The sequence below is a fragment of the Triticum dicoccoides genome, chromosome 2B, assembly GCF_002162155.2.
Source record: "Triticum dicoccoides isolate Atlit2015 ecotype Zavitan chromosome 2B, WEW_v2.0, whole genome shotgun sequence".
Lineage (NCBI taxonomy): Eukaryota > Viridiplantae > Streptophyta > Magnoliopsida > Poales > Poaceae > Triticum > Triticum dicoccoides.
In genome coordinates this window covers 799590048-799603046 of record NC_041383.1, presented here as the reverse complement: position 1 = coordinate 799603046, position 12999 = coordinate 799590048, and the positions used below count along the sequence as shown (strand labels likewise).

General features: G+C 39.8%; 1 protein-coding gene across 1 annotated transcript in view; it reads right to left on the bottom strand.

The window, feature by feature from the left end:
• Positions 1–9584: 9584 nt before the first annotated feature.
• The window catches only part of LOC119368865 (endoplasmic reticulum metallopeptidase 1-like), a 9308-nt gene continuing 5893 nt past the window's right edge, over positions 9585–12999 (bottom strand). Inside the window, exons 8-13 of the mRNA XM_037633999.1 lie at positions 12399–12924; positions 12163–12319; positions 11883–11992; positions 11320–11432; positions 10011–10374; positions 9585–9917 (exon numbers count right to left, since the gene is read on the bottom strand). Coding sequence (XP_037489896.1) covers positions 9598–9917; positions 10011–10374; positions 11320–11432; positions 11883–11992; positions 12163–12319; positions 12399–12924 — 1590 coding nt within the window. The 3' untranslated portion in view covers positions 9585–9597. The remainder of the gene's footprint in view (positions 9918–10010; positions 10375–11319; positions 11433–11882; positions 11993–12162; positions 12320–12398; positions 12925–12999) is intronic.

Here is a 12999-nt window from a genome sequence, read left to right as displayed (position 1 = left end):
TCAACTCTCTGCCCTAGAACAGCACCTACAGCATAATCACTAGCATCACACATAATTTCGAAGGGTAAATTCCAATCAGGTGGCTGAACAACAGGTGCAGACACTAATGCTTTCTTAAGTATTTCAAATGCTTCGACACAATCATCATCAAAGACAAACGGTACATCTTTTTGTAATAAATTAGTCAGAGGCCGAGAGATTTTTGAGAAGTCCTTAATGAACCTCCTATAAAATCCGGCGTGACCAAGGAAATTTCTTATACCTTTGATGTCCTTTGGACATGGCATCTTTTCAATAGCATCAACCTTGGCTTTATCAACTTCAATACCTCTTTCAGAAACTTTGTGCCCCAAGACAATACCTTCATTAACCATAAAGTGACACTTTTCCCAATTCAAGACAAGATTAGTTTCTTCACATCTCTGCAAAACTCGATCAAGATTGCTCAAGCAATCATCAAAAGAGGAACCATAGATGGAAAAGTCATCCACGAAAACCTCATAAATCTTTTCAGAAAAGTCAGAGAATATAGCCATCATGCATCTTTGAAAGGTAGCGGGTGCATTACATAAACCAAAAGGCATACGTCTATAAGCAAAAGTACCAAAAGGGCATGTAAAAGTAGTCTTTGATTGATCTTTAGCCGACACAGGTATTTGAGAGAAACCAGAATAACCATCTAGAAAGCAATAATGTGTATGTTTGCATAGTCTTTCTAGCATTTGATCAATAAAAGGTAAAGGGTAATGATCTTTCTTAGTAGCTTTATTTAATTTGCGGAAATCAATTACCATCCTATAACCTGTGATAATTCTTTGCGGAATCAATTCATCTTTATCATTAGGGACAACAGTAATACCTCCCTTCTTAGGGACACAATTGACAGGACTTACCCACTGACTATCAGCAATGGGATAAATTATACCTGCCTCTAGGAGCTTGAGTATTTCTTTTCTTACAACTTCTTTCATTTTAGGATTCAAACATCGTTGAGGATCACGAACTGGTTTGGCATCCGCTTCCAAATTTATTTTATGTTGACATAGAGTGGGACTAATGCCCTTAAGATCATCGAGAGTATATCCAATAGCAGCACGGTGCTTCTTCAGAGTTTTCAATAATCTTTCTTCTTCATGCTCTGAAAGGTTAGCGCTAATAATAACATGATATATTTTCTTTTCATCAAGATAAGCATATTTAAGATTATCAGGCAACGGTTTAAGCTCAAACACGGGATCACCCTTGGGTGGAGGAGGATCCCTAGGATTTCAACAGGCAAATTATGTTGCAGAACAGGTTCCTGTTTAAAGAATACTTCATCTATTTCCCTTCTTTCGTTCATGAACATCTCATTTTCATGGTCTAGCAAATAGTGTTCCAAAGGATCACTAGGAGGTACGGCAATAGAAGCAAGACCAATAATTTCATCCTTACTAGGCAATTCTTCATCACGATGTTGTTTACTAAATTTAGAGAAATTAAACTCATGAACCATATCATCCAAGCCAACAGTAACAACATTTTTTTTGCAGTCTATCGTAGCATTAACAGTATTCAAGAAGGGTCTACCAAAAATAATGGGACAAAAGCTATCTTGTGGAGAACCAAGAACAAGGAAATCAGCGGGATATTTGGTTTTTCCACACAAGACTTCAACATCTCTAACAATTCCCATTGGAGATATAGTATCTCTATTTGCAAGTTTAATTGTAACAACAATTTCTTCTAACTCATCAGGTGCAATATCATGCATAATTTCTTTATATAGGTCAATGGGTATAACACTAGCACTAGCACCCATATCACATAAGCCATGATAACAATGATCTCCTATTTTAACAGAAATAACAGGCACGCCTACCATAGGTCTATGTTTATCTTTAACACAAGGTTTAGCAATTCTAGTAGTTTCACCCTGGAATTGAATAACATGCCCATCGATATTATCAGACAAGAGATCTTTAACAATGGCAATATTAGGTTCTACTTTGACTTGTTCAGGAGGTGTATAAGTCCTAATATTGCTTTTACGAACAACAGTTGAAGCTTTAGCATGATCCTTTACTCTAACAGGGAAAGGTGGTTTCTCAACATAAGAGGTGGGAACAATAGGATCATTATAAGTGACAGTCTTTTCTTCAACTTTAATACGTGCAGCTACTTTTACTTCTATGGGAGGATGATATTTAAACCACTTCTCCTTGGGGAGATCAACATAAGTAGAAAAAGATTCACAGAAAGAAGCTACTATATCAGAGTCAAGTCCATATTTAGTGCTAAACTTACGGAAAATATCGGTATCCATAAAAGATTTAACACAATCAAACTTAGGTGTCATACCTGACTCCTTACCTTCGTCGAGGTCCCAATCTTCAGAGTTGCGTTTAATTCTATCCAATAAATTCCATCCAAATTCAATAGGCTTCATCATAAAAGAGCCAGCACAAGAGGTATCAAGCATGGTGCGATTGTTAACAGAAAGCCGAGCATAGAAATTTTGGAGAATTGTCAATTTTGGGAGCTCATGATTGGGGCATGAATATAACATTGATTTAAGCCTCCCCAAGCTTGAGCGATGCTTTCTCCTTCGCGAGGCCAAAAATTATATATATAATTGCGATCATGATGAACAAGATGCATAGGGTAATACTTTTGATGAAATTCCAATTTCACTCTTTTATAGTTCCATGATCTCGTATCATCACATAGCCTATACCATGTCAATGCGTCTCCCTCCAAAGATAAAGGGAAAGCCTTCTTCTTAACAACATCATCGGGTATACCTGCAAGCTTAAATAGTCCACAAATATCATCCACAAAGCGTAGATGTTCGTCAGGATGCTTTGTTCCATCTCCTGCGAAAGTGTTAGCTAGCAGTTTTTCCATCATACCCGAAGGAATTCCAAAAGGAGTTTCATTTTCAATAGGTTCAGTAGGTTCAGTAGATTGAGGAGCAACCCTTGGCTCAACCGGACGGGGTGAAGATACCCCAAACAAGCCCCTCAAACAATTACTTTCCATGGTAACAAGTGACAAAATTTTTTAGCACACTAAATAAATTTTTCCTTACCAAATTCCACCTACCAAAGGTGCTTCACTCCCCGGCAACAGCGCCAGAAAAGAGTCTTGATGACCCACAATTATAGGGGATCTATCGTAGTCCTTTCGATAAGTAAGAGTGTCGAACCAACGAGGAGCAGAAGGAAATGATGAGCGGTTTTCAGCAAGGTATTCTCTGCAAGTACTAAAATAAGTGGTAACAAATAGTTTTGTGATAAGGTAAATTGTAATGAGCAATAAGTAACAAAAGTAAATAGGGTGCAGCAAGGTGGCCTAATCCTTTTTGTAGCAAAGGACAAGCCTGGACAAGCTCTTATAATAGGAAAAGCTCTCCCGAGGACACATGGGAATATCCTCAAGCTAGTTTTCATCACGCTCATATGATTCGCGTTCGGTACTTTGATAATTTGATATGTGGGTGGACCGGTGCTTGGGTGTTGTTCTTACTTGAACAAACATCCCACTTATGATTAACCTCTATTGCAAGCATCCACAACTACAACAAAAGTATTAAGGTAAACCTAACCATAGCATGAAATATATGGATCCAAATCAGCCCCTTACGAAGCAACGCATAAACTAGGGTTTAAGCTTCTGTCACTCTAGCAACCCATCATCTACTTATTACTTTCCAATGCCTTCCTCTAGGCACAAATAATGGTGAAGTGTTATGTAGTCGACGTTCACATAACACCACTAGAGGTTAGACAACATACATCTTATCAAAATATCGAACGAATACCAAATTCACATGACTACTAATAGCAAGACTTCTCCCTTGTCCTCAGGAACAAACGTAACTACTCACAAAGCATATTCATGTTCATAATCAGAGGGGTAATAATATGCATATAGGTTCTGAACATATGATCTTCCACCAAATAAACCAACTAGCATCAACTACAAAGAGTAATCAACACTACTAGCAACCTACTAGCACCAATCCCGGACTTTGGGACAAGAATTGGATACAAGAGATGAACTAGGGTTTGGAGATGAGATGGTGCTGATGAAGATGTTGATGGAGATTGCCCTCTCCCGATGAGAGGAGCGTTGGTGATGACGATGATGATGATTTCCCCCTCCCGGAGGGAAGTGTCCCCGACAGAAAAGCTCTGCCGGAGCCCTAGATTGGTTCCGCCAAGGTTCCGCCTCGTGGCGGCGGAGTCTCATCCCGAAAGGTTCTCTTCTATTTTTTTCTTATCGAAAGACTTCGTATGGGAGAAGATGGACGTCGGAGAGCCACCAGGGGGCCAACGAGGTAGGGGGGCGCGCCCCCCACCCTCGTGAGCAGGGTGTGGGCCCCCTGGCCTTCATCTTTGGCGACGATTTTTCTTTATTTGTTCTAAGGTATTCCGTGGAGTTTCAGGACTTTTGGAGTTGCGCAGAATAGTCCTTCAATATTTACTCCTTTTCCAGCCCAGAATTCCAGCTGCCGGCATTCTCCCTCTTCATGTAGACCTTGTAAAATAAGAGATAATAGCCATAAGTATTGTGAAATAACGTGAAATAACAACCCATAATGCAATAAATATTGACATAAAAGCATGATGCAAAATGGACGTATCAGCCACCTGGTGAACCAAGTCGTATAACTGCGAGGCCGACAACTTTCGGACGCTCAACGGGAGGCCCAGGTATTTGCATGGAAAAACCCCAATCGTGCATCCCAAGGACGATGTGATGAGTCTTTGAGATGGTAGGTCCAACTGTGGATATGAGGCACAACACTTCTGAAGATCTTGTCATTGCGAACAGACCAAATTCTGCAGCAACTTGCAATAAGGATGGTAAGACCAATCTCCCCTGGCAGTTGATTCCAAGATATGCTGAGCCCATCAAAACTGGAAATTCCCCTTAGTTTCTGTGGCAGAATATGATCCCAACACGATAGAGCAAATGGACAGTCCCAGAACAGGTGGAAGAGTGTTTCTTCTGTGTGTTCATTACACATGTATAGCACAATTGTAACTGTTCAAATGCATAGATTACCTATGGAGTAGATTTCTTGTGTTTTAATTCTGTCATACAGAAGCAATCAAAAGAAAATTTTATGTCTTAGCCTGACTGGGCTTTTCCAAATAAGTATGAAGATGTAGTGTGTAGTGCTCTATCCCCTAAGACACTTGTACATCTTTGATCCAACTGTTCTCTATTGGTTAGCATCATATTGAGCTGTGTATACTACTAATATGCTTGCAGAGAGAGAGAGAGAGAGAGAGAGAGAGAGGTCTATGAAATAGCAGAGTGAGATCCTCAGTCATTTGTGTTTTCTCCAATGAAATTTCCCTATTGCTTCTAAATGAGTAAAGTTCTGGGAATGCCAGTTTCAGTGGCTGCTCATGCACATCCTCCCAAAAGGAGATGGTGTTACCTCTTCCTGCAATACATGATGTCTGTTTTTTAAAATGGGGCAGAAGTTTGAGTATGGTTTTCCACCAGAATGATCCCACATCTCTGTTTCCAGGTAAAGCACGCTAATAATATGTCTCTCAGATGATGTTAACCCATGGAATGTCCTCCTGGTTAAGGAACTTGTGCAAATATTTCATAAGGAGGGCCTTATTATGAATTGAGATATCCAATATACCAAGACCACCATGAGATTTGGGCAAACATGATTTGTCCCATGAAGTAAGAGCAACACCCTTATCCAAAGTGACATATTTCCTCCAAAAGCAATGTTGAGATATTTATTCAGTTGGCTGACCACCGAGAGTGCACATGAAAAAGGTGGGCATGCTGGAGAAGATAGATTTGATGAGTGTAAGCTTATCACCGAAGGACAGTAATGTTGAACATCACATCAATCTATTCTCAATCCTCTTAAGGAGTGGAACAAAATCCTCAGTTCTAGGTTTATGAGTGCTCAATGGTAAGCCAAGGTATGAGAGAGGCACGGAACCAATCTGACAGCCCAGGAGTGATGATAGGTGTTGCATCTTATGCACTAGAGTGTTGACGAAGATCATAGTGGATTTTGCATAATTAGCTCTTAGGCTTGTGTATGCGGCAAAGTGGAGCAACAGATTTTTAATATGCTGTAGTTGGGGTTGATCTGCTTCTAATACCAAAACTGTGTCATCTGCATATTGGATAACAGGGTAGTCTAGGCAGGACTGATGCAGGATGGGTGGTGTCATCAATCTATAAGTCATAGCCTCATTAAGCATGGTTGGCAGTAGATCAGCAGCCAACACAAAGATTAAGGATGACAATGGGTCTTCTTGTTTGACTCTTTGCTTACATAAAAATTGCTTACCAGGGACACCGTTGAGTATAACAGAGTTGAATCCAGTGCTATAAATCATTTTGATCCAATTAATCCAGCTGTTTCCAAAACCCTTAGCATGTAGAATCTCTATAATTGTCTCATGATTAAGCATGCCAAAAGCTTTCTCAAAATCTAACTCAAGGAGAATGATTTCCTTATTTGATTGTTGGCATTGGTGAATATTCATATGACCATGCAAGGCAATCTTGAATGCACTTGTTATTCAGAAATCCATATTGATTCTTGTGAATGAGTTTGAGAATAACCTTCTGAAGTCTATTTGCCAGCAGTTTTGTAAGGATCTTTAGGGTGCAATTAACCAGAGAAATGGGCCCGAAATCTCCAAGTGAGTAGGTTGAATCCTTCTTAGGAATAAATGTAATGAAATAGTAACTGATGGACTGCAAGTTGACCTTCCCATGCAAGAAATCATCGATTAGATTGTAAAAATCAGGTGATATAATGTCCCAGCAGGATTTCAGAAAAGCTGCATTGAACGCATCAGGTCATGGTGATTTATCAGAAGGCATAGAGTGGACAACTGCATCAATTTCCTTTCTGGTGAATGGAATTTCCAAATCATGCAGATCCTCATGATGTTGCAGAAGCTGTTGAAGGTAGAGAGGGTTCTGGGTTTTAATACTTGTGCCCAATCTTTCCTTAAATGCTCTATAGAGAATGGTGGCCTTAGCATTGTGTTCCTGATGTTCCACAGCCAGATCATCTTTAAGAATGGCAATTTTATTGTTTCTAAGTCTGGTAGTAGCCTTTGCCTAGAAGTATTTTGTGTTGGCCTCTCCCACCTTAATGTTTCTGATAGCGGCTCTCTATCTCCAGCAGATTCTTTGTTGTGTTAGGATTTTCTGTAGATGATCCTTAATAATATTCTACCATTGGCCTCAGCAATGGTCAGATCCCTGTATTCGCCTATTAAGACTTCAGTTTATTCAATGCTTTCATATGAAGTAGGTAACACCAATAAGACTTCAGTTGATTCAATGAATTCAGTAGCCTTGTGGATGATTATGCTGATGATGCGTCCAAAATATTATGAGCGAGTCTAGCAGCCGAGGGCACGGTAAGCCACATCCAAAAAGATGGGTGGAAACTAGTGCGGTCGGCGGCGATACTCTCATGGAACAGGATGGATGCCATCCAGACTTTGGGGAGAAATCTCTTGAACTACAGGGAAGGTAAAAATACTGCAGGAACATGGGAATCGATATGCTCGTCACTACAATAGTATACGCTAACGACCTACCAAAATGCATGTCACAAGTACCTAAATAGAGAAGTGAGTTCCACTAGAAGATTTACCATGGGCACATCACTAGTGATGTTGTAGAACTAGTGACTGGCATAAACATCCTGAACCAAGTGGATCTTGTATTCACCGGGCGTAAGAGAGAAAAGCCAAGAAAAAGAGGGAATCTTTGGTGGAAGAGAAGACGGTCGTAGTGTGTGTATGTCATATGTAAGGCAGGTGAACTGGCAAAACCAACTAACTAGTACATTTCTTTTTCGACAAGAATGATTTTATTAACTCAAATTGAAGCATCAATGGGATACAAATACAATGAGTACACTTTAGGCTTCTGCATAGGTACGATGCACACAATCAACAACATCACACACAAATAAACACGATGGTAAATAACAAAGTCATACAAGATCAAAGCTCTCCCTCGGCGAGGAAAAGGAAAAAAATGAAGCGATCAAAACGACGATCCACACACTACATCAACAACCATATCCGCACCAATGATCTCTCGACACCATAGATGCAACGAGGTTCTTCAAAGACTATGCCTCGACAAGGAAAAGAAAAAAAATAAGCGAACAAAACTGCGATCCACACAGTACATCAACAACCATATCCGCACCAACGATCTCTTGACACCAAAAAGAGAACGAGGTTCTTCAACAGTAACGCCTTCAGAAAGAAAAAGACACTCAAGCGCAACCATCACTGGATCCACCACCAAAGGCCTGATTCTAGGTTTTCACTCTGAAAAAGAAGTCCGAGCATATCTAAGCAATGCCTCAACAAGGTAAAAATGCAAAAACCATTGCCATTGCCAAGTATAACCATCACGTGTCATATCTAGGGTTTTTACCTCGGAACTCAAACCATTAAATCAGAGTTAATTTATTTTCGCCACCACTTCTCCCAGAACACCTCAACTACATGTGTTGGGCCAGAAATCCCTCCGCCGTCGCTGCACAATCATACCGCCTACATCAAGTTAAGGTCCATAGTTTGCATCTCATTGCACTTTCCTTGATCGAATCCTATGCACCGCCACCACACTTCGGACCGACGCAACCTTTGCCGAGTACTGCTAGCGCTGCATTGTCAAGGGAAGGACCCATGCTCCACTGCTCACTTCAGATGAAGGAGTAGATCTTTGCCAGTTTTCATGTGGACACGGGTGGTCGTGGCCTCTTGCACTGCATGGATCCAGACGCTCCAGCCTGATCCACCATCGGGGCGAACCTACCTTACCTGTCGATAAAAACTCGCTGGAAGCTTGGAACCAACTCCACACGTGGTGGAGGGGCATGGCTGCACCACGCCAGGAGGTAGAGCCTGGTAGGGCCTGCACCATAGCGAGATGCGGTCAACTGCCGATGAACTCCTTTGCACCAAACACTGCAGGAGCGACGCCACACACCAACTGAACGCAACAACAGAGGCGGGTCCTGGGTGTGCGGTGTAGATTGGCTTGGTGGAAGCCACCCATATGAGATGGGGAGGGGAAGGCAAGCCGCCACCATCGTCATCGCCGATGACCTCCTCCGACAGCAGCGGTTGGCTAGCATGGTGATGTAGAGCTTTCTAGGTGGCGGATGGGTGGCCTCCATAATCGCCCGGGCGAGTGGTGCACATACAAAGTATCTCTCCCGTTAAATGTCAATAGTGAAGAGCCTTCTGAGTTCTGGTGATCATGAATACTTCAAAACTTCAATCCACTAAGTACAACAGTGCTCTGTGTAATGTTCTTCTCAGGAAGTGTGGGTTACTCGATGCAACTTCGTGTCAAGCGTGTCTGATCTCACACGACCCATGAACAAAGTGACATTGTTTTGAAGTTTGGAATGGAATAGTAAACAACAAATCGACAATGCAGAATGTCTCGAATTTGGATGTGCATACAATGTCCCTCATGTGAAAAATACAATCTTTATTACAACCATTATTCGATTTGAAGTTAAGCTTGTGACATGAAACGACTAAAACTTAGGGGAACAATGTACTTTTCCTAAATATTGATAGGAAGAGCAGTCAAGAAAGCCAATGTATAAGGAGATGTAGACTTGCCAAAAGGTGTAGACCAACGTGGAAGCTTCTCAAGAACCGTCTCAACCATTGGTGTAACCCTATTCACATCCGTTCTTAGTTTTACCAGAGGAGAAAAGTTTTCTGCTTTAGTTTCTTTTGCAGATGCATGTGTTCCATTACTTGACCAAAAAAGGGTTAACTCGAATTTTGTTGGTGAGCTCTTGCCACCTGCAAAGCGGATTGTATGCCATCCATCGACCTCGCTCTTACCACCCAGATGAACCAACTTATTCGAGTCCACTGAGTAAGATAATAGATGGAAAGGTTAATAAGAAGTCAAATAATAACTATCTAGTCCACCTAGATTTATCCATCTAGTTAATTGTAGCTCACCATGAATAGTGAAGTCATCAATTTCCTGTTTATTGATTGCCAGCGACCAACGAGTAGATGACTTAGTATCAATTGACACTACTGTTCTACGTGCATCATCAGTAGCATAATCACTTTCAACATGGACCATAGGAACTTCTGATTTGCTCCACCCAGTATTGCTCCGTTTGTAACTCCTGCAGCCATACATCATGGTAAATGTCGCAAAATCAATTGTCATATTCCTTCCGCAAGAAAATTCTTCCCCTCTAAGGTCCATCAATTCCTGTGTCAACTTTCCAGGTGTATGCGAAAACAATGATACATAGGATAATGGTTCTGTGCTTCCATCATTCATTCTTGTAGTATCAACAACATGCACAACCTGAGGAAGTAGTGAAACAATTATCATCTAATAAGTATCATTTCTAGTATGAGCTTGATAATGGAAATAAGGGGAAACATTCTCACAATTCCAGGCAAAAAATTTAGGCAGAATATACATCAAAAGGCTAGTGAATCATGTTACTTGTACTATCCTAGAAATGATTTGCAAATATAAGTTGTTATGTTGCATATGAAATTTTAAATACCAAATTTTTAAGATAATTTAATTGTTTCATGATTTCTTCATTGAAATTTCTAAGTAGGGAAATGATACTAGAAGGTAATGGAAATACAATATAATCAATTGTTTGTGGTAACATTTGAGTGGCATAAAAGACATTTCTTACACCCGCTTAATTCTAATACACAAAACTACAACAACTTATATTTCGATCGGAAGTGATAATCATTTACTTCCAATTCTTTGTTTGGAGAAACTAGCTACTAGAAATAACTTATATATTGATATGTGTTGAGTGCATTCTTTGTTGGTATCCGCAAAATAGTGTTGAACTGTAAAAAAATCAGGTTACTAACATAGAAAATGATCAAAATTTATGGAAAGCATATGACAACATTAAAAGAGTCAAAAAGTTAACCACTGACCAAAAGTATTAGAATAGTACATGTCTAGATAAATTCATACTCCCTCCGTTCAACGAAAAAGTGACGTTTTGTGTATTAACACGATCATCAAAATATAAATTTGACCATTATCTATTGCAATATATTTATAACGACTAATAAAATTATAAGTATTTTGATTTGAAAGTAATCCTTGAGAAAAATTTATGCATACGATTTTGAAGCTCCCAACCTGGATATTTAAAACAATATCAGTGGTGCAAGTTTTCATTGTTTGACTTTAGACATCCAAAACATCACTTTATTGTGTAATGGGGGGAGTACTAACACAATCAAACGGTGTTATAGCAGTGCTTACATTTACAGTACGAGAAATATCCTCTGTGAATGCTGGAACAATACCACTTGATACCAGTGCAATGGCAAGACCAAAGGATGCACATAACACAAAAATAAGTGCCCTTTTCGCACCTACAGAAAACATATATCGGATATCAACTTATTTTGGGGTGTGTGAAACAGAAGGCAGATGTATGTACACATTGGAGAAATATAAAAAATGGATGTAATGAGCCTTCTTCTAACCATCAAAAGCAAAGTCGTAACAAACCTATGATCATTCCTCTGATTAGTTTGGCTTTGAAGCTGCTTGACATTTTTGGTTTTTTAGTTGTTTCTTAGTCTAGGTTCTTGGTCACCTTTGGTGGCCTGTAGATTTAGCACCATTTTGGCATTATTTTAATCCAGAATAACAAAGTATCTTGATGCATATCCGAGCGGCAAAACGGTCATTACAACACACCTCTTACATTATATGTCACAATCAAAGCAAAATCAAATTATATATATGTACAAGGTAAAAGAAATTGATAAATCATGTAACAAAAGCAAAATGTGATGATAAAGCATGACATGGTTTACCTGAAATATGGACATACGAAAGAAGATACACAAACATAAAGGACACGACTATTGCGATGGCAACAGCAACGACTACATTTCCAAGCCAGCTTGGCAGTCCACCAGGGTTCCTGCACATATAAGTGCAAATAAGGTTGAAATTAGTTCAGTTAACTTAGGTTAACTGGCACAATACTCTCTATTAATAGAATTTAAGTTATAAGCTTAATCGTGTCCTAAAAAACATAGCAAGTGAGAAAATCTAGAACAAGTTTGGACGTTATAGACTCTAGATATTTACCTATCCGCACGTACAATAGTGCCAACCATCACATCAACCATGCGAATAACCAAACCAGCAGATGACACAACTGGCACAGCTAAAGCCAGGACCAATGTAACAACCTTAAGATGTTTAGGTGACCTTAGAGGAGATAGTGTTGCTTCCATAAGGCCATCTACAACAAAACAACAACCATGATCAATACTCAAGGTGAATATCAACATATTAACTCTTAGATAGTCACCCCAACTTACATGCAAAGGCAGGCGAAACAAGCCAGATGAGTGCTATATAGGATGCTCCGACCTTAAAATAGGTTCCAAGTATCAAAACTATGAGCCACTGGAGAAAACCAGATTTGAAAATCCACCTCTCAGCTTCTAGACCAACAATGTAATCCATCTTATTACCAGTTAGACCTGGCTTTGTTCTTGAATACACTTGTTCAATATGCTTCTTCAGGAGAATAAATCCAATGTGCTGACCAATGAATGCCCCAAGCAATGCAGGTGAACCAAATAAGCCAATAACTAACCACGGATTTGCAACAAATGAGATAGGAAAGGGACAAATATGTGGCAGGGCAAATGCAACCACAACTGGTAAGAAGATCGAAAATATCAGCGTCAAAATAATGCTCAAGCATGATATTCCGAGGGACACAAGCACAGAGCATCTGCCCATAAGCAGTGACATTCCCAATATCACAAGTGAGTGGAATATTATTGAGTTGTGAAACATGGTTGCTAGTCGTTGTGGATAGACCACCATGTACTTGCCCTGCAAAAATAATAACATACAAGTGAGAAGGTGAAACAAAATAATATTCAGTTGAATATGAAAAATCGTGCTAAC